The sequence below is a fragment of the Chiloscyllium plagiosum genome, unplaced genomic scaffold (assembly GCF_037043375.1).
Source record: "Chiloscyllium plagiosum isolate Xiang-an unplaced genomic scaffold, Cpla_swu_hap1 HiC_scaffold_19, whole genome shotgun sequence".
In the NCBI taxonomy this organism is placed as follows: Eukaryota; Metazoa; Chordata; class Chondrichthyes; order Orectolobiformes; family Hemiscylliidae; genus Chiloscyllium; species Chiloscyllium plagiosum.
Window position 1 is genome coordinate 3,940,580 of NW_028270157.1, and position 27,088 is coordinate 3,967,667.

Sequence of the window (27,088 nt, forward strand, 5' to 3'; positions counted from 1 at the left end):
CACAACCAAACACACACACCCCCCCACACACACACCCCCCACACACACACCAACACACACACACACCCCACACACACCCACACAATCCACACACACAGCCACACACACATACCCACACACACACCCACCCCCATGCACCCACATCCACATCCACACACACACACACAGACACATACACTCTCACAGAGACACATACACACACTCACACAGAGACACACATACACATACACACACACCCTCACACAGAGACACACACTCTCACAGACACACACGCACAGAGACACACAGACACACACACGTACGCACAGAGACACACACACAGACACAATGTACCTTGAAAATCAATGGTGTATTTTGAACTTCCAATATTAAAGTTGAAAACGTTCTGAGGAGCCGTCCTGAACTGAAATTCGATATTGGGACTTGTGATTAATGCCGTTTTGCGGCCGGTGCCCTGGATGAAATAAAGCAGATATTTTAGCGGACTGTGATTATTCCCAAGATTCCCAACACTCTGAGTGAAGAAATTTCTCCTCACCTCAGTATTAAATCATTAGCTCCTTCTCCTGAGACTCTGTTCCCATCTCCCAGATTCTTCACCTGGGGAGACAAACTCTCAGTCTCCGGTTTGTCTGTCCCCTTTGGAATGTGTTACGGTTCAGCACAAGCCTCTTGTCCCAGGAACTATTCTACTGAATCTTCTCTGTAATTAAAGTCTTAAAATTCCAACAGTGCAGAGAAAGGCCATTCGACCTCTTGAGCTTGCACCAACCCTGTGAAGAGCATCCCATGGGGTGGAGGGTTTGAGCTACAGAGAGAGGCTGAATAGACTGGGGGATGACCTTATAGAGGTTTACAAAATCATGAGGGGTAGAGATGGGGTAAATAGACAAGATCTTTTCCCTGGGGTTGGGGAGTCCCAAATTAGAGGGCATTGGTTTAGGGTGAGAGACGAAAGATGCAAAAGGGACCTCAGGGGCAACTTTTTCACACAGAGGGTGATATGTGTATGGAATGAGCTGACAGAGGATGTGGTAGAGGCTGGTACAATTGCAACATTTAAAAAGGATCTGGATGGGTTTATGATCAAGAAGGTTTTAGAGGGATATGGGCCAGGTACCGGCAAATGGGACTAGATTAATGTAGGATATCTGGTCAGCATGGATGGGTCTGTTTCTGTGCTATACATGTCAAGAGTCTAAGTGTGAGGCACTGCACTTGGGCAGGACAAACAAGGCAAGAGGATCCATGATGTACAGTAGGACCCTGGGAAGTACTGAGGATCAGAGGGTGTGCATGTCCACTGCTGGGCCACAGCTGCAGTATCCACATCAAAGGAGAGATGTGAGTGCACTTGAGAGGGATTTACCAAGATGTTGCCTGGCTGAAGAGAGGTTGGGCAGACTGGGACTGTTTTTGTAATGTTAAAAGATTAAATGGGACTATCTCTCTGGACATTAATGTAATATTAAAGGGTTAGACTGCACTGTCTTTGGGTGGGAATGACAGCCACGAGAGAATGTGGATGACTATCCATTGTAATTTACACTTCATTTAGACAGTCATTTGCTATTACTCCCCTGCTATTGTCCAGTTAAACTATAATTCAATCTCTGCAGTCCAGAAATACTTTCTAGCCAGAGGTATGTCACACCTTCATTGTCTTGGCAAGTTACTGAGTCAGGAAATCGTTTGCATAATGATTCCCCAGGATTAGGGCACTAGCATTAGCATTATCCCTGAGGATGATCTCACCCTGCCATTGTACCTGGGGTAACATGTGACTGGGAGTAACTGGGGGTTGTCTTGAGTGGCATGTGACTGAGGGGGAGTGGCCAGAGCATCTGTAAGCATCGCAAATGACCTGTATAAAGGGAATGTGTTTTCTTTGTTTGGGGCCTCACTTTGACCCAACTTTGCACGCCTGCGGGTGGACGGGGTCAAAGGGGCCACCTAGCTTATACAGGCTTGAATATACTTTAACTGTTGGGTGTGTTGCAGTTGCATCAAGTATGTAAGAATCTCGAGAGTGAAACAAACCTAACAGTTTTCCATAGAGCAGAGGAAATTGAGAGGGGGTCATTGGAAGGCATTGAAATTGGAAGGGGATTGAGATGTATAATCCTTATAACATTAAGAAATGGTTAAACATACAAAGCTATAGGACAAATGCTGGAAATTGGGATTAGATAGTTTGGTTATTTTTGACTGGCATGGATGTGATGGGGCAAAGGGCCTTTTTCTGAACTGTAGGTGTCTATCTCTATGTCAGACCAACAGCTACCTGAACATTCCATATGATTTTATCTTTTTATCCCAGTAAGGACTAAGACTTATTGGCCAAATATGTTTTTTGTCCAAAGTCAGACCCTGCAGACTACTCAGTTTATGTGTGTTTTGTGTTAATTAATGGGATAAACATTTATACTTTTATATTGCAAAGTAAATTTGTTATCCAGTTTTCATCATCTTATAATCAGTTTTGTTTTTAAATAAATCAATATTTTTATGTTTATTGAACAAACCTGACTGATGGACCTTTGTATTTACAAGCCCTTTACAGAGAAACTGTAAGGTTGACCATTTCAGGAACTGGGTAAAACAATGAAATCGTGAGCAAGAGAACAGAGGGACTGGACGGAAACAGCTCCCTTCTCCTTTCCTGCTCACAACAGCATCAACCAGAGTATTTAACATCTTCTACTTCTTAAAGTTGTATTAGAGACAAAGGACTTTAAAATATCTCATGATATCCCCAGAAGAACAATAGGATTAGATACATGACAATATTTTCTATAGAGGCTACATATAGAATCACAGAGTACAGCAAAGGACCTTCAGCCCGTACAGTCTATACTATCAAGAAGACATGGCTACCCACACTCTCCTGCTCTAGATCCATAGTTTTGAATGTTCTAACATTTCAAATGCTCATCCAAACACTTTTTAAAAGGCTGTGTGAGGTTTCCTGTCTCAACTGCCCTCCTAGACATTGCCTTCCAGACCCACCCCCCACCACCATCTGGGTGAAAAATATTTTCCTCTAAACCTCTTGCCCTTCACTTTAAAGTTGATATTAGCCGTTCAACAAGTGCTGCTTTCTATCCACCCTCTCCATGCCCCTCCTAATGTTGTACCTTCATCAGGTTTCCCTGCTCCAAATAAAACGACCAAAGCTTATCCATCACACTTTCTTCATCGCTAAACCGCTCCATCCCAGGCAACCTCCTGGTGAAATAAAACAAACAACTACAAAATGCTGGAAAGCTGAAACAAAAACCGAAAGTACTGGAGAAACTCAGCTGGTCTGGCAGCATCTGTGAAGCGAGAAACTGATTTAACATCTGAAGAAGAGTCACTGGATCCAAAACATTAACTCAGTTTCTCTCTCCACAGATGCTGCCAGACCTGCCGAGTTTCTCCGCACTTTCGGTTTTTGTTTCAAACATCCTGGTGAACCTCCTCTGCATCCTCTCGCCTGCAATCACATCCTCCCTGCAGTGTGCTGACTAGGACTCCAGCTGTGTCCTAACCAAACTGAATATAGATTCATTGAGCTAGTATGTACAATGGTATATTTATTGCAATTGCTTAGAATCCTACCTGAACTCCATATTCCCTCCAGGAATGGTCATCCAGAAAATACCAGCTGTATTCATCCATTCCCTGGGCTGGTGGAAAGGTCAGCCTTTTCAGTTTCAAGTTGCTGCCAACAATTTCCATCTTATCAAAGTCCAGATAGATTGTTCTACAAACAAACCATAAGGATTTAGACTACTGCGAACAATTCTGGTCACCCTTCTACAGGAAGGATATTGTTAAACTTGAGAGGGTGCAGAAAGGATTAACAAAGATGTTGCTGGGACTGGAGGGTTTGAGCAATAGAGAGAGCTTTTCCGTATCTACTTTATTCAAAGTCCTGATGGTTTTGAACACTGTAAGGCCAATCAGAAAATACTGGTCTTTCCAATCACACTCTATCCCAGAAATGGAGTTTTGAAAAGGGTTAGGTTTGCCCGCGGGTGTCTGTGAGTTGCTCCTGTCCGGTGTTTACCCGTGTCTGGCAGTGTGTAGACGGATCCCTTCCACCATCGGCAGTGTGTACTGTGCTTCGATAATGTCATCGTGGGCCACATCTAACCACTGGCTCCCATCCTGAACCTGCCACTGGAACAGCTTCCCATTCAATCTGGATGCTGCAGCTGTCAAGAATAAAAAACAGACTTCTGTGCATTTGCAAAGCGCCTTTCAGACATCAGGATATAGGTGGAGGTTTGTACATGTTGGAAACCTGGCAGCCAACTGGCCCACAGCAAACTCCCAAAAGCAACACTGCAATCATGACTTAGATGATTTTTTTCTGTGTGGTTGAGGAACAAACATTGACACAGAACATCAGTGAGAACACACCAATTCTTTAAAATTATATAATGGAAACTTTAATTCCAGAAGACAGGGCAAGTGGTTTAATGTCCGATATGGAATTTACAAAATTATATTTAGAACATAGAACATTACAGCGCAGTACAGGCCCTTCGGCCCTCGATGTTGCACCAACCTGTCATACCAATCTGAAGCCCACCTAACCTACACTATTCCATGTACGTTTCCATGTACGTCCATATGCTTGTCCAATGACGACTTAAATGTACTTAAAGTTGGCGAATCTACTACCGTTGCAGGCAAAGCATTCCATACCCTTACTACTCTCTGAGTAAAGAAACTACCTCTGACATCTGTCTGATATCTATCACCCCTCAATTTAAAGCTATGCCCCCTCGTGCTCACTGTCACCATTCTTGGAAAAAGGCTCTCCCTGTCCACCCTATCTAACCATCTGATTATCTTATATGTCTCTATTAAGTCACCTCTCAACCTTCTTCTCTCTAACAAAAACAGCCTCAAGTCCCTCAGCCTTTCCTCGTAAGACCTTCCCTCCGTACCAGGCAACATCCTCATAAATCTCCTCTGCACCCTTTCCAAAGCTTCCACATCCTTCTTATAATGTGGTGACCAGAACTGTACACAATACTCCAAGTGTGGCCGTACCAGAGTTTTGTAATCCTGTGGCATAACCTCATGGTTCCAGAACTCGATCCCTCTATTAATAAAAGCTAAAACACTGTATGCCTTCTTAATAACCCTGTCAACCTGGGTGGCAACTTTCAAGGATCTGTGTACCTGGACACCAAGATCTCTCTGCTCATCTACACTACCAAGAATCTTACCATTAGCCCAGTACTTTGCATTCCGGTTACTCCGACCAAAGTGAATCACCTCACACTTGTCCAAATTAAACTCCATTTGCCACCTCTCAGCCCAGCTCTGCAGCTTATCTATGTCTCTCTGTAACATCCTTCGTCACTATCCACAACTCCACCGACTTTAGTGTCATCTGCAAATTTACTAACCCATCCTTCTACACCCTCATCCAGGTCATTTATAAAAATGACGAACAGCAGTGGACCCAACACCGACCCTTGCGGTACGCCACTAGTAAATGGACTCCAGGATGAACATTTCCCATCAACCACCACCCTCTGTCTTCTTTCAGCAAGCCAATTACTGCATATACGTCCTATTTTTCTCAAAAAATACATAACGTACAAGCAGTCAATCCATGTAATATCGTGAGAATTCCACTTTAGAAACAGAACTAGTCTGACTCAAGATTGGGATACAGACAGACTTTAGCCTCCCACCTTTAATGCATTGTCTGAGCTGAGATGTCACCTTTTTGTTATAAAACCTGAAGTTATCTTGAGAATGTGACTGAAAAGAAGTTCTGGGATTTACATATTTAAGAACCGAAATTAACAAACCCATTCGAAAAGATGAAAGACTCAATCTAGGGTTTGTTCAACGTACCATTTCAGCTGCATGACACTGTAATCTTTTGCTATAAATTCTGTGTCTTATGGTCCTGCTTCATAACCACCTGGCAAAGGAGTAGTGCTCCGAAAGCTAGCACTTCCAAACAAACCTGTTAGACTGTAATCTGGTGTCGTGTGATTTTTAACCTTGTACACCCCAGTCCAAAATCAGCAACTCCACATCATAATGTCCGATACACAGAATAAGTGGTTTAATGTCTGGTAGACAGGATAACTACAAGAAGGATGTTCCCAGGGAGTCCACTGCCAGGAGGTCACAGTCTAAGAAAATGGGATAGGCCATTTAGGATTGAGATGAGGAGTCGTGAGGTCATGTTGTGACTGTACAGAACATTGATTAGGACACTTTTGGAATATTGTGTGCAATTCCAATCCCCCTACTATAGAAAGGACGTTGTGAAACTTGAAAGGGTTCAGAAAAGAGTTACAAGGATGTTGCCAGGGTTGGAGGATTTGAGCTATAGGGAGAGGTTGAAGAGGCCGGGCCTGTTTTCCCTGGAGCATCGGAGTCTGAGGGGTGACCTCATAGAGGTTTATAAAATCATGAGGGGCATGGATAGGGTAAATAGATGAGGTATTTTCCCCAGGATAGGGGGAGTCCAAAACCTAAGGTTTAAGGTTGAAGGGGGAAGATACAAAAGGGACCCAAGGGTAAATTTTTCACACAGAGGGTGGTACGTGTATGGAATGTGCTGTCAGAGGAAGTGATGGAGGCTGGTACAATTACAACATTTAAAAGGCATCTGGATGGGTATGTGAATAGGAAGGGTTTGGAGGGATGTGGGCCATGTGCTAGCAAATGGGACTAAATTAATTTTGGATATCTGGTTGGCATGGACAAGTTGGATTGAAGAGTCTGTTTCCGTTCTGAACAGCTCTATGACTCTAGACTTGGGAGTGGGGCTTGAAGTCATGACTCTGAGTCAAAGGCAAGAGGGCTCCTAACTGGGTCACACCTGACAAGAGCTGCATTGTTTTAGAGCAATAACATCACTGTAATACAGGGAAAAAAGGACATTCAGCCCATTAAGCCCATGTCAGCAATTCAGTCAGCCCCATGACCCCGCTCTATCCAATTCTCTGCCCTACTCCTGGGCGAGTGACTCAGTGGACACAAAGTTAAATGCCATCCCAGCAAACAAAGGAACGATTCAATAAATCCTGGGAACTGCAGGTCGATAGCAGGATTAATGAGACATGATGCCTAGTGTTGTGTAACTGATTTTCAAATTTGTTTTGTTGGAGAGAATTTGATGAATAGACCAGGCCAGGCCTACACCTAACAACATGCCAATAGAAACTCTGCAGTGTCCACTGACAACACTCCAGAACAACAACTTCCCATTTATAGTGCTTTTAATGTAGGAAAACATCTCAAGGGAGAGATTAGCTATCAAAATGTGCCATGAAAAGAAATTAGGAAAGGTATTATGGAGCATCTTAAAGGAACTGAAAGAGAGATAGAGAGCTGTAGGGGTGGTGAGGGATGGGAGGGGGTATACCTGAGGAATTAAAGGTGAACCAGCCAATGCTGCAGTGAAGAATCAAGGGGCACACAGATAGGGAGGGGGTGCAGGGACTGGAGGGGGCACACAGATAGGGAGGGGGTGCAGGGACTGGAGGGGGTTACAGAGATAGGGAGGGGGTGTAGGGGCTGGAGGGGGCACACAGATAGGGAGGGGGTGCAGGGGCTGGAGGGGGTTACAGAGATAGGGAGGGGGTGTAGGGGCTGGAGGGGGCACACAGATAGGGAGGGGGTGCAGGGGCTGGAGGGGGTTACAGAGATAGGGAGGGGGTGTAGGGGCTGGAAGGGGCACACAGATAGGGAGGGGGTGCAGGGGCTGGAGGGGGTTACAGAGATAGGGAGGGAGTGCAGGGACTGGAGGGGCACACAGATAGGGAGGGGGTGTAGGGACTGGAGGGGGTTACAGAGATAGGGAAGGGATGGAGGGGCTGGAGGCGGTTACAGAGATAGGGAGGGAGTGCAGGGACTGGAGGGGGTTACAGAGATAGGGAGGGAGTGCAGGGACTGGAGGGGGTTACAGAGATAGGGAAGGGATGGAGGGGCTGGAGGCGGTTACAGAGGTAGGGAGGGGGTGTATGAGCTGGAGGGGGTTACAGAGATAGGGAGGGGGTGCAGGGACTGGAGGGGATTACAGAGATAGGGAGGGGGTGTATGAGCTGGAGGGGGTTACAGAGATAGGGAGGGGGTGCAGGGACTGGAGGGGGTTACAGAGATAGGGAGGGGGTGCAGGGACTGGAGGGGGTTACAGAGATAGGGAGGGGGTGCAGGGACTGGAGGGGGTTACAGAGATAGGGTGGGGGTGTAGGGACTGGAGGGTGTTACAGAGATAGGGAGGGGGTATATGAGCTGGAGGGGGTTACAGGGATAGGGTGTAGGGGCTATAGGGAGTTACAAAGATAGGGAGGTGGGGTAGGGACTGGAGGGGGTTACAGAGATAGGGAGGGGGTGCATGGATTGGAGGGTGTTACAGAGATAGGGAGGGGGTGCAGGGACTGGAGGGGGTTACAGAGATAGGGAGGGGGTGCAGGGGCCAGAGGGTGTTACAGAGATAGGGAGGCGGTGTGTAAGGATACAGAGATAGGGAGGGGTGAAATGACAGCCTGATTACCCTGTCTCTGGCTGTAAGCTGCACTTGGTGGATTTTGAGAGGTGGACGATGATATACAAGCTCACATTCCCCGTGTGGACCCTCCCAGTCCCTGCTCCTGACTTCCCTCTCTCCGGAATCACAGACCAAATCCTGCCTCCAGCTCCAAGTCTGACAAACAGTTAAATCTTCTGTCCCTCAAACATTATATTTTATTCTGAAACTATTTCACAGGTAACTTGCTCTGCCCTCGGACCTGTCTTTTCTTTTGCTGCCTGGATCATGCTGCAGAATGTTTTTACTTTCTGATTGAAATCAGGAGCCACTGACGGTGAAGTTGTTTGTAATATCCAGCCAGCTTTTCAATTATCACTTCCTGAAATCCTTTCCCAAAATCCCTATTCTGCTCCTGAAGAAGGGCTTATGCCCGAAACGTCGATTCTCCTGCTCCTTGGATGCTGCCTGACCTGCTGCGCTTTTCCAGCAACACATTTTCGTCTCCCACATAAAACCCAATGTCAGCTTATTTTATTTGCTCATGAGACATGGGTATCACTGGCTGGGCCAGCTTTTATTATCCGTCCCTAGTTGCCCCTTGAGAAGGTGGGGATGAACTGCCTTCTTGAACCGCTGCAGTCCACGTGCTGTGGGTTAGACCCACAATGCCCTTAGGGAGGGAAATCCAGGATGTTGACCCAGTGACAGTGAAGGAACGGCGATATATTTCCAAATCAGAATGGCAAGTGGTTTGGAGGGGAACTTGTAGGGGGTGGTGTTTCTGTGTATCTGCTGCCCTTGTCCTTCTAGATGGAAGTGGTCACAGGTTTGGAAGGTGCTGTCTGAGGAGACTTGGTGAGCTGTTATTTCCTACAACAACAACTTGCACTTGGACAGCACCTTTAAGTTGGCAAAACATAAAAGTAACTTAAAGACATTTTTCAGCCCTGCCAGGGTCTGACAGAGTAGATCAGGTGAACTGCTGCAGGTGAAAGGATTGAATGTGGGATATTGATTTCAGGGGTCATGAAAGGCAATGGGGAGGAAAAACAACTTTTGACACAGAATGTGATTAGATTAGATTAGATTACATTACAGTGTGGAAACAGGCCCTTCGGCCCAACAAGTCCACACCGACCCGCCGAAGCGCAACCCACCCATACCCCTACATTTACCCCTTACCTAACACTACGGGCAATTTCCCATGGCCAATTCACCTGACCTGCACATCTTTGGACTGTGGGAGGAAACCGGAGCACCCGGAGGAAACCCACGCAGACACTGGGAGAACATGCAAACTCCACACAGTCAGTCGCCTGAGGCGGGAATTGAACCCGGGTCTCTAGCGCTGTGAGGCAGCAGTGCTAACCACTGTGCCACCGTGTGGTTCAAACCCTTTGAGTATCTGGGGCCCATGAGAAATAGTGAGCTGCAAAAGGGACCTGGATGGTCACCTGGAGAGAGAGAAATACCCAAGGCCCTGGGGTAACAGTAGGGCAGTGGCAATCACTAAATCACTTTGCTCATGAGCATGTCGTGACTGAATGGACCGAATGGCCTCCCTATGCGGGCTAGCCACTCTGGAAACGTCCTGACCCGCTTTCCCAGGAGGTTATTAAACAAACCTTTCACAGTGAGTCACAGAGGGGGGTGGACAGCATTTAGGGAGAGTGTAGGAGACAGTCTCCATGCCCCCTGCTCTCCGCTCTCCCACCGGCTAACCCCTGGCTCCCAGGAGTTTGGGGCCGGTGTCTTTACCAGAAAGATTGAAGTGACAAATATTCGCCAAAAGCCGCAGCGAGCCCAGCTTCCCGGCCTATACACCGGCGTTTGAAAGCGGTTCCCTTCCTGGTGTCTGGGGACCTCTGCGCTAACGAGCAGCAGCCCCTTCCTCACCCCCTCTCTCTCACCCCCTTCCCCCCCAGGTCAGAGCTCCTTACCTCCTGAGCTCATACTCTGCCCCATCTGAGTGTGAACTGGGGGCTGTTGTTGAAGCCAAAGCTCTCCCCTCTGATCCAGAGAACCAAAAAGAGACAGATCCGGAGGAATTACTTTCGCTTTTGTTTTCTCAAGAAAGTAGCTGATGCAGCGATTTCCATCAAGACCAGCAGGAGGCGGCCGTGATCTGGGAGTCATGATGTGGAGATGCCGGTGTTGGACTGGGGTGGACAAAGTTAAAAATCACACAGCACCAGGTTATAGTCCAACAGGTTTAATTGGAAGCACTAGCTTTCGGAGCGACGCTCCTTCATCAGGTGGTAGTGGAGGGCTCAATCCTAACACAGAATTTATAGCAAAAAATTACAGTGTGATGTAACTGAAATTATACATTGAAAAATTAATTGTTAAGCCTTTCATCTGTTAGAATACAGTGATAGTTTCACTCCTTTCATGTATAAATCACAAAACCCTTTTTTTAAAAGTTGCATTCTCGGGTTAGCTGGACCAGTATTTGTTACCTAGAGGGTAGTTCAGAGTTAACCACATTGCTGTGGGTCTGGAGACACGTCGACCAGACTAGGTAAGCATTAGAAATCCTGCCCTAAAGCCCATTATTGGGGTCCTCCCAGAAATGGATTCATGGTCATCATTAGACTTTCTTAATTATTGAATTCAAATTTCACCATCTGCTGTAGCAGGGTTTGAACCTAAATCCCCAGACCATTCCCTGGGTCTTTGGATTGACAAGGCAAAAGTGAGGACTGCAGATGCTGGAGATCAGAGTCTAGATTAGAGTGGTGCTGGAAAAGCACAGCAGGTCAGGCAGCATCCAAGAAGCAGGAAAATCGACATTTCAGGCAAAAGCCCATCATCAGGAATTAAGGCAGAGAGCCTCCAGGGTGGAGAGATAATTGGGAGGGGGTTAGGGTTGGGGCTGGGGAGAAGGTAGCAAAAAATACAATAGGTGGATGGAGGTGGGGGTAAAGGTGATAGGTCAGAGGGGAGAGTGGAGTGGATAGGTGGGAAGGAAGATAGACAGGTAGGACAGGTCATGAGGGTGGTGCTGAGCTGGAAGTTTGGAACTAGGGTGAGGTGGGGGGAGGGGAAATGAGGAAGCTGTTGAAGTCCACATTGATGCCCTGGGGTTGAAGTGTTCCGCGGCGGAAGATGAGTCGTTCTTCCTCCGGGCGTCTGGTGGTGAGGGAGCGGCGGTGAAGGAGGCCCAGGACCTCCATGTCCTCGGCAGAGTGGGAGGGGGAGTTGAAATGTTGGGCCACGGGGCGGTGTGGTTGATTGGTGCGGGTGTCTCGGAGATGTTCCCTAAAGTGCTCTGCTAGGAGGCGCCCTGTCTCCCCAATGTAGAGGAGACCGAATCGGGAGCAACAGGTACAATAAATGACATTGATGGATGCACAGGTGAAACGTTGATGGATGTGGAAGGCTCCTTTGGGGCCTTGGATGGAGGTGAGGGAGGAGGTGTGGGCACAGGTTTTACAGTTCCTGCAATGGCAGGGGAGGGTGCCAAGCTGGGAGGGTGGGTTGTTGGGGGACGTGGACCTGACCAGGTAGTCACGGAGAGAACGGTCTTTGTGGAAAGCGGAAAGGGGAACAGCCCAGGAATAACACCACTAGGCTATCACCTCTCCCTATTCCTCTGCCATCACTAGGCCATCACCTTTCCCTATTCCTCTGCCATCACTAGGCCATCACCTCTCCCTATTCCTCTGCTCTATTCAGTTTGAAAATGAAAGTAGATGGTATCATTGGAGGATGTCAGTCCAAGGGAAAAGGTCCAAAGTCACATGACACCAGGTTATAGTCCAACAGGTTTATTTGAAATCACAAGCTTTCATAGCGCTGCTCCTTCGTCAGGTCGTCTGTGTGATTTCTGACCTTGTCCACCCCAGTCCAACACCGGCACCTCCATATCATGGTCAAAGGGAAGGGTTTGATGTGGCCAATGTTTCTCAGCCCTCCATTTCCATCCCTCACTATTTCAATTCTCCGTCGTGCCATGATGTTCACTCAGCAGTGACTCCAGCCACATCACGGGGTAAAGCTGATCCCAGTGGTTTTTTAAGAACACAGGTTTCACCGTTTCCATGTGTCCGGTTTTATCGACTTACCCCAACATGCCTACCCTGGGGAAGATTATAAAAGCAAAGTACAGTGGATGATGGCGATCACAGAAACTCAGCATCTGTGCAGGGAGAAAGGTTTCTAATCTGCTGTGAGTCATAGAGTCACAGAGATGTACAGCTCAGAAACAGACCCTTCGGTCCAACTCATCCATGCTGACCAGATATCCAAAACTAATCTCGTCCCATTTGCCAGCACTTGGCCCGTATTGCTCTAAACCCTTCCTATTCATGTACCCATCCAGATGCCTTTTTTTTTGTAAATATATTTGTTAGCAATTTTTTTTTACCTTTTAATGTCGTAATTGTACCAGACTCCTCTTCAGAACTGAAGGGGGCTGGGAATGTGATGGGTTTTAGGTTGTAAAAGGGAGGGGGTGCGGTGGGGAGGGGGAGGGGAGGTGTTGTTGAGGATATCTACCATTATTACTCTTGTTGCCTTGTCTCTGGGTTCCACTTGCTCCCCCTCCCCAGGCAACCTGCTCTGATCTTTTTACAGAATGAATCCATCAATTTTTTTCTAACCCTTTCCTAAGAATAGTTATAAGTTTGGAGTTTTATGGAGAGACTGAAAAGGCTGGGACTTTTTTCACTGGATAAAAACGAGAAGAACAGTGAATGCTGTAAATCAGAAAAAAAAACAGAAGTCACTGGAAAAGCTCAGTAGGTCTGGTAGTGTCGTGAAGAGAAATCAGAATTGCCGTTTCGGGTCCGGTGACCCTTCCTCAGAATTGATGGTAACTAGGAAAATGTTGGTTTATGTGCAGAAGACAGGGTGGGGGAGGGGTTAAGGAGTAAATAATCAGTGGGGATAGAACCCAAAGAGAGAGAAAACAGGGAGACTACAGCTACCAACCTCATTCTGTCTGGTGATCTCTCCTCACTGCCTCCAAGTTGTTAGTCCCCCAACCCCACTTCGACCTCCTTCCCAAACTCCACAAACAGGACTGCCCGGACAGACCCATTGTTTTCGCTTGCTCCTGCCCCTCAGAAATCCTCTCTTCCTACCTTGACTCAGTCTTTTCTCCCCTGACCCAGTCCCTGACCACGTCCATGATCCCTCTGACACTTTACTCCAGTTTCGGAATTTCCAGGTTGTGGACTCCAGCCGCCTCCCCTTTCCCATGGAGCTTCAATCCCTTTTCCATGTTCCCCCCCCCTTCCCCCAGGGTGGTCTCAGGGCTCTCCGCATCTTCCTGGAGCAAAGGCCTGAACTGTCCCCACCCCTACCCCCCCTCTCCCGCCTGGTTGGCCATTGCTCATCCTCACCCTCAACAAGGTCTCTTTAACTCCTCTTATTTCCTTCAGGTCAGGGGACGCATGGCCATGGGTTACCCACCTGGACCTCAGTGATACCTGTCTCTTTGTGGGGTAGGTGGAACATTCCTTGTTCCAATCCTATTCTGGCCCCACACGCACAACTCTTTCTCCGATATATCAGTGACATCATTGGTACTGCCTCACTCTCTTGTCTGGAATTGGAAGCAAGTTTGCGTGAAGTTAATTGAGTTTGTTTCCAATTTGCACCCTGCCCTCACTTTCACCTGGTCTATCTCTGACTCCTCCCTTCTCTTCCTCGATATCTCTGTTTACATTTCTGGGGATAGACTGGCCACCAATATCCACCATAAACCCATGACTCCCACAGTTACCTGGGCTGTACATCCTGACACCCTGTTTCCTGTAAAGACTCCATTTCATTATCCCAGTTCCTCCGTCTCAATCACATTTGTTGTGATGATGCCAGAATTGACAAGGGGGCATCCAAAATGTCCCCCTTCTTCCTCAACCCAGGATTCCTCAGCACCGATGTTGACAGGGCCCTTAACCGATATCTGACCCATCTCCCGCACTTCAGTCCTCACCCCCTCTTTTCCCTCCCTCAACAGCGATGGGGTTCCCCTTGTCCTTGCCTATCATCCCTTCAGCATCCACATCTAGAAGACTGTTAGCCACCATTTCCACTGGCTCCAACATGATGCCACTATCAGACAAATACTCTCCTCCCACCTTTCTGTCAGCATTCCACAGGGACTGTTTCCTCCGGGACACCCTGGTCCACTCTTCCTTCACTCCCACCCACAGCCCTATGGCACCTTCCCCTGCAGTCTGGGGGTGTGACACCTGCCCATTTCCCTCCTCAGTATCCAAGGGCCCAAACACACCTTCCAAGTGAAGCAGCACTTCACCTGCACTTCCCACAACCTAGTCTACTGCATTCACTGCTCACAACGTGGTCTCCTCTACACTGGGGCAATGAAGCATAGACTGGGTGACCTCTTTGCAGAACATCTATGTTCTGTTCACAAAAAAAGACCCTGAGCTTCCCGTTGCCTGCCACTTTAACACCCCACCCTGTTCCCAGACCAGCATCTCTGTCTCAGGAATGCTGCAGTGCTCTAGCGAAGCTGACAGCCCTCCGAATTCAAAATCAAGTTCAATAACTTTCGAGCTTGAGCTCTCCCATGTCCTTACGCCAACCCCCACACACCAGGCCTTGTTATCACATAGTCTGCCATTACCCATTACCCATTGTTAGCAGTCTCCATTAACAGCTATTCATCCTCCGAGCCAGAACATTATCCACTCCTTTGTCTGACAAACTGCTCTTCTCTGACTTTGTGGTCGATCCCCATATTTCATTTACTCCTTAGACTCCTCACCCCACCCTACTTTCTGCATATAAACTATTATTTTCCTAGCTACCATCAGTTCTGAGGAGGGGGTCACTCGACCTGAAACATTAATTCTGATTTTTCTCCACAGATGCTGCTAGACATAGAACATAGATCATAGAAGAATACAGCGCAGTACAGGCCCTTTGGCCCTCGATGTTGCGCCGATCCAAGCCCACCTAACCTACACTAGCCCACTATCCACCATATGCCTATCCAATGCCCGTTTAAATGCCCATAAAGAGGGAGAGTCCACCACTGCTACTGGAAGGGCATTCCATGACTCACGACTCGCTGAGTAAAGAATATACCCCTAACATCTGTCCTATACCTACCACCCCTTAATTTAAAGCTATGCCCCCTCGTAATAGCTGACTCCATACGTGGAAAAAGGTTCTCATGGTCAACCCTATCTAAACTCCTAATCATCTTGTACACCTCTGTCAAGTCACCCCTAAACCTTCTTTTCTCCAATGAAAACAGCCCCAAGTGCCTCAGCCTTTCCTCATACGATCTTCCTACCATACCAGGCAACATCCTGGTAAACCTCCTCTGCACCCGTTCCAGTGCCTCCACATCCTTCCTATAGTATGGCGACCAAAACTGCACACAATACTCCAGATGCGGCCGCATCAGAGTCTTATACAACTGCAACATGACCTCATGACTCCGGAACTCAATTCCTCTACCAATAAAAGCCAGTACGCCATATGCCTTCTTCACCGCACTATTTACCTGGGTGGCAACTTTCAGAGATCTATGTACATGGACACCAAGATCCCTCTGCTCATCCACACTACCAAGTATCCGACCATTAGCCCAGTACCCCATCTCGGAGATGTTCCCTAAAGCGCTCTGCTAGGAGGCGTCCAGTCTCCCCAATGTAGAGGAGACCGCATCGGGAGCAACGGATACAATAGATGATATTAGTGGATGTGCAGGTAAAACTTTGATGGATGTGGAAAGCTCCTTTGGGGCCTTGGATGGAGGTGAGGGAGGAGGTGTGGGCACAGGTTTTACAGTTCTCCGAGACACCCGCACCAATCAACCACATCGCCCAGTGGCTCAACATTTCAACTCCCCCTCCCACTCTGCCGAGGATATGGAGGTGCTGGGCCTCCTCCACCGCCGCTCCCTCACCAACAGACGCCTGGAGGAAGAACGCCTCATCTTCCGCCTCGGAACACTTCAACCCCAGGGCATCAATGTGGATTTTAACAGTTTCCTCATTTCCCCTTCCCCCACCTCATCCTAGCTTCTAACCTCCAGAAACTCGATCCCCTGACCTGTCCGGACTTGTCCGACCTGCCCAGCTCCTTTTCCACCTATCCACTCCACCCTCTCCTCCCTGACCTATCACCTTCATCTCCTTCCCCACTGACCTATTGTACTCTATGCCACTCTCTCCCACCCCCACCCTCCTCTAGCTTATCTCTCCATGCTTCAGGCTCTCTGCCTTTATTCCTGATGAAGGGCTTTTGCCCGAAACGTCGATTTTGCCTGTCCTCGGATGCTGCCTGAATTGCTGTGCTCTTCCAGCACCACTGATCCAGAATAACGTCATGTTGTGCAGATGAATCCTCCTCTCTTCTTTCTCCCCGCCTTCTTTTGTCCACTTTCTTCTAACTAATACTGACCCTTTCTTTCCCTTCATGTGCTCTTCTACTTCTAATTTAGCTTGCTCTTCTGTTTTTCCTAAAAACGGTGACAATTTCTTCCTCTCCTCATCTTTAGGGATTTTGCCCTGTTTTTGTAATTCTTCCCAAACCTTGTCATATTTCTCCATCATTGATTTTTGTTTGTTCTTTGCGAGCCCACTGACTAACTGACTTCTGGCTTTACCCCACTGCTGTTTTACGGGCAACATTAAATCGGAAGAACGTCCTCCATATTCTTCACACTCTTTATCAAATTCCCCTTCCATTTTATGTATTTTTGTTTTTAATCCTCCTGTCCAGTAGACAGTTGGTTTGGATATAATATAACCGAGCAACCAACCCAATCAGAGACAAATCCGGTGGGTAGTCAGTTTGTATGGAGTACACCCGAGCAACTGACCCTTTCAGTGAGATTTATCAGCAGTTTCGTTGTCACCGTTAGGTTTCCACTGCCGACTCTCTCTCACTGAAACACCACCGTCTCTGTCTTCAAAACGCTACTGGCTTTTCTACCACCCTCCGTACATTCTCCAATATAATTCTTAAAACTTACAACACATCAATCATAAACCAAAATTTGTAAGCGTTGCTTTTATGAGATCCTGCTCAATGGACTTTAAACCTCCTCACATTTACGTACCTTGTTGCTTTTATGGGGACTCTAACCCCACAGGACTTTAAACGCGTACATATTAAACTTTGTTGCTTTTATGGGGACTCTAACCCCACGGGACTTTAAACCTGTATGTACTATATCAATACTTGCAGTATAATGACAACAATCAATTTAGTATCTCCAATTGCAGAACTTCCAATTGCTCACCTTTTTATGCGGCGCCGCTTGTTGTTGTCATCAGATATCAGTTGTCCGTTGTTTCTATTTTTCTCTCTTTTCCATCACTTCTCCGTCTTCATCATGTTGGGGTCACCAATTTGTTGGACTTTGGCTCAATCTACCAACTTACTTTCTTCTATGTGTGAGCCCAGTCCTGCGTGTTCTTTAAATAGGAGAAGATATTCGGTCTCACACTCTTAGTTTATTTTAGCAGTAAGTGGACAAAGTATACAGAGCTCTGGGTCTAGACCTTTCTGTCCCTGACAAACTACAAAGTGTGTCAGTTCAAAAACGTAAGACCTCTTCCTGTCCCTGACCCAGTCTTTTATACAATAAAAAACGTCATGCAATCACTGAGGTGGGATTGTCTTCTGATTGGCTGTTGATCTGACTCCATTCTCCGCTTCCTCGCGTTCCCGGATGTCTGACCCCACGTGACCTTCTTTTGCCCGCGAAACGGAGCACCACGTGACCTCCTCCTGCGTGTGTTACACAGCATCACCAAAGGCTTCTGAATGCCGAGTATATTTACACTCGCAGCCAGCCATATATTTACAAGGGGCAGGGTGTGGAGGGGAGTGGGAGGGTGTTGGTGGGGTGGGGATGACGGATCAAATTGATACATGGGGAAGGAAGGGGTCAGGATGTGGTTAGCCTCCCAGTAGCCACACTGGGACTAGATACTCCACACCCAGCCCCATCCCATCACCATGGAAACCCCAGGAATGTGACCAAACTGCTCTGCCACTTGCTATGATCATGGCATGTTCTCTGTCTCAATGCCAAATTCCCATTCCTCCTCATGCTCTTTAAAATGTATCTATGTTCTTTCTGAGTATATTCAGTGACTTGGCCTCCGTCGCCTTCTGTGGTAGAGAATTCCTCCCTATGAAGAAATCATACTTCAACCCATCTCATCCCATCAGTCTCATCATTATAACCATGAAGTAAAATGATGCACTTCTTAAAGATTCACCCATGGGATGAGGGCGTCACTGACTAGGCCAGTATTTATTGCCCATCACTAATTGCTCAGAGGGCAGTTAAGAGTCAACCCCATTGCTGTGGGTCTGGAGTCATGTGACCAGGTAAAGGTGGCAGATTTTCTTCCCTAAAGGGCATTAATGACCCAGATGGTTATTTTTCCCTTGATACTTGATATATTGTGGAGAAAGTGAGGTCTGCAGATGCTGGAGATCAGAGATGGAAATGTGTTGCTGGAAAAGCGCAGCAGGTCAGGCAGCATCTAGGGAACAGGAGAATCGATGTTTCGGGCATTAGCCCTTCTTCAGGAATAACTTTCCTGAAGAAGGGCTAATGCCCGAAACGTCGATTCTCCTGAACACTTGATATATTGTGTTTGGTTCCCTACCTGAACAACAGTTATTGGCTCAGCCCAAAGACGGAAAGAGTCAAGTTTGTATCAACAAAAAAATTGACTTTCTTAGTTCATTAAAACAGACATGCAATTCACACTGGTTAAAAAAAGAGTTAAAAGCAGGCATGCAATTGACACAAGACTAAAACCCATCTGCACCCCCACTAGGTTTCTCAGATGTTCCCTGAACACTTCCCTGAAATTACAGCTGAAGCCGGAGAATAGGAGCTCACGGTGGCCAGGCCATTCCCCAGGGACTCGCTGGAATGTTTACACCCCCAGGCTTCGGGCTTCCCACTTCACTGAAGGTTGATCTCTGGAGGTTTTGCAGCTGGTATGCCCCAAAATCCTTCATTTTTATTCTTATCTTCCCAAACTCCTCGTTGGTTCATCTGGTGAGTCTGTGTCTTTTCACGATAGGCTCACCCCAAGGACACCATCAGCATTACCCTTTCACCAAATAAGGATTTATACCCTATGTCATTTCTTTGAGCTAGCCCAGTTCCAGACAGTGCCTGGGGCTCTGGTAACTTGAGTTCACCAGCTGCTGTTTATATAGGTGAGCACACTGTGGGCCAACACAGTTGGCATGGTGGCTCAGTGGTTAGCACTGCTGCCTCACAGCACCAGGGACGCAGGTTTGATTCCACCCTTGGGCATATGTCTGTGTGGAGTTTGTACATTCTCCCCGTGTCTGTGTGGGTTTCCTCCCACAGTCCAAAGATCTGCAGTTCAGGGTGAATTGCCCATGGTGTTCAGGGATGTGTAGGTTAGTCAGGAGCAATGTAGAGTAATAGGGTAGGGGAATTAGATCTGGGTGGGTTATCCTTTGGAGGGTTGGTGTGGACTTGTTGGGCCAAACAAAAAGCCTGTTTCCACACTGTAGGGATTCTATGACCACATGGGCAGTCATCATTAGACTCCTTTTATTGATTTCAAATTCCACCATCTGCCAAGGCAGGGTTCAAATGCTGATCCCCAGAAAAATTATGAGGGTCTGAAGATCAACAGTCCAATGATCATACCACTAGGCCATCACCTCTTATATTACTGAACACTTTTATTCTGACCTCTTCAAGATTAGAGAAGGTAGGGAGCAGGGACAGGAATTGACTGGAGAGGTTTCCTTTCTCAGCGACAGTGAGGAGTGGCTGCTCCATCCAGATTTATCCAGAGAGGAAATCAGGAGAAAGCTGTTTACTCAGAGAGTGCTGAGAATGTGGAGCATATTCCTGCAGGGAGTGCATGGGGGTGAATAACACAGAGTTCGATTGAAGAGAAAGCTGGATGAAGGCATAGAAAGGGACATGCTGACAGGACGAGATATAGCGTGTGTGTGGGTGGGGGGATTAGAAGCGTTTGTGTGTGTGTGTGTGTGTGTGCGCGTGTGAGAGGGAGTGTATGTGGGTGGGTGTGTGGGTGTCTGTGTGAGAGTGCATGTGGGTGCGTGCATGTGTGTGTGTGCCTGTGTGAGAGAGTGTGTGTGTGTGAGTGTGTGGGTGTGTGTGTGTGTGTGTGTGAGAGTGTGTGTGTATGAATGTGTGTGTGGGTGTGTCAGTGTGGGTGTGTGAGAGTGAGTGTGTGGGTGTGAGCGTGTTTGTGAGTGTGTGTGTGCAGTTGTATTTGTGGGTGTGTGTGTGAATGTGTTTGTGTGGGTGTGTGTGGGTGTGTGTATGTATGTGGGTGTGTGTGTGGTGTGTGTGTGGGTGTGGGGTGTGCGTGTGTGGGGTGGGTTGGGGTGTGTGTGTGGCTGTGTGTGTGTGGATGTGTGGGGTGTATGTGTGTGTCTGTGTGTGGGTGTGTGTAGGTATGTGTGTGGGTGTAGGTTGTGTGTGTGTATGTGGTGTGTGTGGGTGTGTGTGTGGGGTGTGTGTGTGGGTGTATGTATGTATGTGTGTGGGTGTGTGGGTAGGTGTGGGTGCATGTGAGTGTGTGTGTGGATGTGTGTGGGGGGTTGTGGTGTGTGTGTGTGTGTGAGTGTGGGTGTGTGTGTGGGGGGTATGTGTGTGGGTGTGTGTGCGGGTGTGTGTGTGTGTGTGGGGAGGTGTGGGTGTGTGTGGGGGGTTGTGGGGTGTGGGTGTGTGTGTGGGTGTGTGTGTGTGTGTGGGGAGGTGTGGGTGTGTGTGGGGGTTGTGGGGTGTGTGTGTGTGGGTGGGTGTGTGGGTGTGTGTGTGGGGTGTGTGTGTGTGTGTGGGGAGGTGTGGGTGTGTGTGGGGGGTTGTGGGGTGTGGGTGTGTGTGTGGGTGTGTGTGTGTGGGGAGGTGTGGGTGTGTGTGGGGGGTTGTGGGGTGTGGGTGTGTGTGTGTGTGGGGTGTGTGTGTGTGTGTGTGTGGGGAGGTGTGGGTGTGTGGGGGGGGTTGTGGGGTGTGGGTGTGTGTGTGTGGGGAGGTGTGGGTGTGTGTGGGGGGTTGTGGGGTGTGGGTGTGTGTGTGGGTGTATGTGTGTGGGTGTGTGTGTGGGTGTGTGTGGGGTGTGGTTGTGTGTGTGGGTGTTTGTGGGTGTGTGTGTGGGTGTGTGTGTGTGGCACCGACATTGTGCTACTCCTTGCAAACCCCCTAAAGCAGATCTAACTCTAACATTTCTTATAACCGTTCTACACTTTTAAGCTTAAATTCTAAATCTGTAAAAATTACTAATAATGTTCTTTTATTAGACTGATGAATGGACTCTCTGCCCTTAAATAATGCTTACCTTCCTAATATTGATCTGGCCTAGCACATGCCCTGTGCATTATAACCTGTCTGGCTCTGTTTTAGTCTCTCTGATCTGTATGACCTTGCTCACCATGATCTGCCTGTACTGCTCGTAAACAAAGCTTTTCACTGTACTTCGGTACATGTGACAATAAATCAAATCAATCAAGGGGAAGTTTCTTCTCCCACCTCCTCAGCAAATCCTTCAGGAGAGGATTCTGAATCACACAATTCCCATTTTGGTGAAAGCCCCCATTTACACACACAAACTGAGTTTCTGGTGAATCAGTCACTCAGGTTTCCTTGAGCAAATTAATAGCTTGAGATATTTTACTCGAAGAACAAGCGCAATGGGCTAAATGGCCTCATTGCTTGTTGTAATGTTCCACAATCCTTTGGTAAGAAATGGATGAATATTTGAGAAGAAAGAATACAAAATAATGTGGAGATAGGGCTTTTCCAGTTGGAGATAGCAGCACAAATGTGGGTCTCCATATCTATGGTTATAGACTTGGTCAGTGCAATCAGCATAAACATGTCAATAGACAATAGGTGCAGGAGTAGGCCATTCTGCCCTTCGAGCCTGTACCACCATTCAATATGATCACAGCTGATCATCCTTAATTAGTATCCTCTTCCTGCCTTATCTCCATAACCCTTGATTCCACTATCCTTGAGAGCTCTATCCAACTCTTTCTTAAATGAATCCAGAGACTGGGCCTCCACTGCCCTCTGGGGCAGAGCATTCCACACAGCCACCACTCTCTGGGTGAAGAAGTTTCTCCTCATCTCTGTCCTAAATGGTCTAACCCGTATTTTTAAGCTGTGTCCTCTGGTTCAGCACTCACCCATCAGCAGAAACATGTTTCCTGCCTCCAGAGTGTCCAATCCTTTAATAATCTTATACATCTCAATCAGATCCCCTCTCAGTCTTCTAAACTCAAGGGTATACAAGCCCAGTCGCTCCAGTCTTTCAGCGTAAGGTAGTCCCGCCATTCTAGGAATTGACATCGTGAACCTACGCTGCACTCCCTCAATAGCCAGAATGTCTTTCCTCAAATTTGGAGACCAGAACTGCACACAATACTCCAGGAGTGGTCTCACCAGGGCCCTGTACAACTGCAGAAGAACCTCTTTACTTCTATACTCAATCCCTCTTGTTATGAAGGCCAGCATACTATTAGCCTTCTTCACTACCTGCTGTACCTGCATGCTTACCTTCATTGACTGGTGTACAAGAACACCCAGATCTCTCTGTACTGCCCCTTTACCTAAATTGATTCCATTGAGGTAGTAATCTGCCTTCCTGTTCTTGCCACCAAAGTGGATAACCATACATTTATCCACATTAAATTGCATCTGCCATGCATCTGACCACTCACCTAACCTGTCCAGGTCACCTGTAATCTCCTAACATCCTCCTCACATTTCACCCTGCCACCCAGCTTAGTATCATCAGCAAATTTGCTAATGTTATTACTAATACCATCTTCTATATCATTAACATATATTGTAAAAAGCTGCGGTCCCAGCACTGATCCCTGCGGTACCCCACTGGTCACTGCCTGCCATTCCGAAATGGAGCCGTTTATCACTACTCTTTGTTTCCTATCAGCCAACCAACTTTCGGTCCAAGTTAGTACTTTGCCCCAAATATCATGCGCCCTAATTTTGCTCACTAACCCCCTACGTGGGACTTTATCAAAAGCTTTCTGAAAGTCCAGGTACACTACGTCGACTGGATCTCCCTCATCCATCTTCAGAGTTACATCCTCAAAAAATTCCAGAAGATTAGTCAAGCATGATTTCCCCTTCATAAATCCATGCTGACTCTGACCTAACCTGTTACTACTGTCCAGATGTGTCGTAATTTCATCCTTTATAATAGACTCCAGCATCTTTCCCACCACTGAGGTCAGACTAACCGGTCTATAATTTCCTGCTTTCTCTCTCCCACCTTTCTTAAAAAGTGGTACAACATTAGCCATTCTCCAATCCACAGGAACTGATCCCGAATCTATCGAACTCTGGAAAATAATCACCAACGCATCACAATTTCTCGAGCCACCTCCTTCAGTACCCTGGGATGTAGACCATCAGGCCCCGGGGACTTATCAACCTTCAGACCTAACAGTCTCTCCAACACCAATTCCTGGCAAATATAAATTCACTTAAGTTCAGGTCCTTCAGCCACTGTTACCTCAGGGAGATTGCTTGTGTCTTCCCCAGTGAACACAGATCTGAAGTACCAATTCAATTCTTCTGCCTGTAATATATTCTCCTGTTTCTGTCTTCAAGGGCCCAATTTTAGTCTTAACCATTTTTTTGCCTTTCACATACCTAAAAAAGCTTTTACTATCCTCCTTTATATTTTTGGCCAGTTTACCTTCGTAGCTCATTTTTTCTCTGCGTATTTCCTTCTTAGTAATCCTCTGTTCTTTAAAAGCTTCCCAGTCCTCCGTTTTCCCACTTATCTTTGCTATGTTATACTTTTTCTCTTTTAACTTTATATGTTTCTTAACTTCCCTCATCAGCCGCGGCCACCCATGCCTCCTCCAAGGATCGATCTTCCTTTTTGGAATGAACAGATCCTGCAACTTCTGCATTATACACTGAAATATCTACCATTGTTCCTCCACTGTCATCCCTGCTAAGGTATTGCACCATTGAACTTTGGCTAGCTCCTCCCTCATAGCTCCATAGTTCCCTTTATTCAACAGAAATATTGTCACTTCCAATTGTACCCTCTCCCTCTCAAATTGCAGATCGAACCTGATTGTATTATGGTCACTACTTCCCAATGGCTCCTTCACTTGGACGTCCCTGACCAATTCTGGTTCGTTGCACAATACCAGATCCAGAATTGCCTTCTCCCTGGTCGGCTCCAGCACCAGCTGTTCTAAGAATCCATCTCCTGAGGAACTCCACAAAGTCTCTTTCTTGAGGTCCAATACCATCCTGATTCTCCCAGTCTCCCTGCATGTTGAAATCCCCCAGAACAACTGTAGTGACATCTTTGCGACAGGCCAATTTCAGCTCCAGATTTAACTTACATCCGACATCCAGACTACTGTTTGGGGGCCTGTAGATAGCTCCCAAGAGGGTCTTTTTACCCTTAGAATTTCTCAGCTCTATCCACACTGATTCTACATCCCCTGATTCTAGGTCCCCCCCTGCAAGGGACTGAATATCATCCCTTACCAACATGGCCACCCCACCCACTCTGCCCGTCAGTCTGTCCTTACGATAGCACGTGCAGCCTTGAATATTCATTTCCCAGGCCCTGTCCACTTGAAGCCACGTCTCAGTTATCCCCACAATATCGTATCTGCCAATTTCCAAAAGAGCCTCAAGCTCATCCATCTTATTTCTAATGCTTCTTGCATTCATGTATAGTATTTTTAATTTGTTACTGCCCTTACCCTTCCCATCAACTCCTATTTCACTCAACCTTACAGCATGATCACTTTGAGTTTTCTGCCTCATTGATGCAGTTGTCTTTCTTGACTTCCCTTGTTCTAACTTTCCCTCCAATTTCCTTCTTAAACATCCAGTTTGTCCCCTCCACCCCGCTACCTAGTTTAAATGTAGCTGTGTTGCAGTAGCAAACCTGCCTGCCAGAATGCTGGTCCCCAACCTATTAAGGTGCAAACCGTCTCTCTTGTATAATTTATGCTTACCACAAAACATACCCCAGTGATCCACGAATTTAAATCCTTGCTTCCTGCACCAGTTCCCCAGCCACACGTTCAAGTCCATTATCTCCCTGTTTCTGGCCTCACCAGCCCGAGGAACTGGAAGCAAACCAGAGATAACCACCTTGGACGTCCTGCTTTTCAGCCTTCTTCCTAGTTCTCCGAAGTCCCGCTGTAGTGTGTTCCTTCTCTTCTTCCCGACATCATTTGTGCTGACATGTACCACCACCTCTGGCTCTTCACCTTCGTCCTTGAGGAAGGTGAAGTCCTCCAGCCCCGCCTCCCATTGTCAGGCGGGAGTCCTCCGACCCCGCCTCCCATTGTCAGGCGGGAGTCTGTTGTCTATTGTCTATTGTCTATTTCCTGCACTCTGTCTGTGATGTCTTTAACCCTGGCACCAGGAAGGCAACACACCATCCTTAAGTCCCGCCTGCTGCCACAAAAACCCCGGTCAGTTCCTCTCACTATGGAGTCCCCTATTACCACGGCTCTGTGCGATGTCCGACTCTTCCGCTCTGCCTCCACGCCAACTTTTGATTGACAGACCTGGCCGCCTCGTGGACTGGCAGTGTCATCTGTCTCTACTTTTTCCAAAAGATTCAACTTGTTCCTGACAGGTACTTACCCTGGGGTCTCTTGCACCTGTCTCCTCTCTGCCTTCCCCATCTTCTGCTCTTTTCTGGTATGGTCGGTGTAATAGTCAGATGAGACTAACAGGGAATTGTGTGATCTTTCATTCTGAGTGGGAATTCCTTTGAATTTTTAATTGTAAGTGTTTGATTTGCTTTGCAAATGCTTCAAATTCCTCCAGTAAATGGGTCAGTAATCAGGGATCAGCAAAGAACTAGAGGGAAATAAGGAGCAATGTTTTTACACAGAGAGCTGTTCAGGCTTGGAATGCATTACCTGGCAGAGCAGAGAGACTGGTTCCTCAGGAGCTGTTAAAAGGCCGTTTTAATGTGGAGTTTTACAGTCACAGAGATGTATAGCATGGAAACAGATCCTTCGGTCCAACTCATCCATGCCGACCAGATATCCTGAGTAAATCTTATCCCATTTGCCAGCACTTAGCCCATATCCCTCCAAACCCTTCCTGTTCATATACCCATCCAGATTACTTTTAAAAGTTGCAATTGTACCAGCTTCCACCACTTCTTCTGGCAGCTCATTCCATACTTGTACCACCCTCTGTATGAAAACGTTGCCCCTTAGGTCCATTTTATATCTTTCCCCTCTCACCCTAAATCCATGTCCTTTAGTTCAGAACTCCCCCACCCCTGAGAAAAGGCCTTGTCTATTTATCCAATCCATGCCTCTCATGATTTTATAAACCTCTATAAGGTCACCCCTCAGCCTCCGACGCTCCACGGAAAACAGCCCCAGCCTATTCAACCTCTCCCTATAGCTCAAACCCTCCAACCCTGGCAACATCCTTGTAAATCTTGTAAAACTTTCAAGTTTCAGACGGACACTCATTGCAGGGCTCTGAGGAGAAAGCTGGGGCCTGGGTTGGAATTGAATAACTCTTTTGAAGAGTTGAAACTGGCATGATGGGCTGAATGGTCTCGTTCT

General features: G+C 47.3%; 1 protein-coding gene across 1 annotated transcript in view; it reads right to left on the minus strand.

The window, feature by feature from the left end:
• Positions 1–10,540, minus strand: part of LOC122559448 (uncharacterized) — a 28,921-nt gene extending 18,381 nt beyond the window's left edge. Inside the window, exons 1-4 of the mRNA XM_043708899.2 lie at positions 10,444–10,540; positions 4,055–4,202; positions 3,604–3,748; positions 334–454 (exon numbers count right to left, since the gene is read on the minus strand). Coding sequence (XP_043564834.2) covers positions 334–454; positions 3,604–3,748; positions 4,055–4,202; positions 10,444–10,468 — 439 coding nt within the window. The 5' untranslated portion in view covers positions 10,469–10,540. The remainder of the gene's footprint in view (positions 1–333; positions 455–3,603; positions 3,749–4,054; positions 4,203–10,443) is intronic.
• Between the last annotated feature and the right edge of the window lie 16,548 nt (positions 10,541–27,088).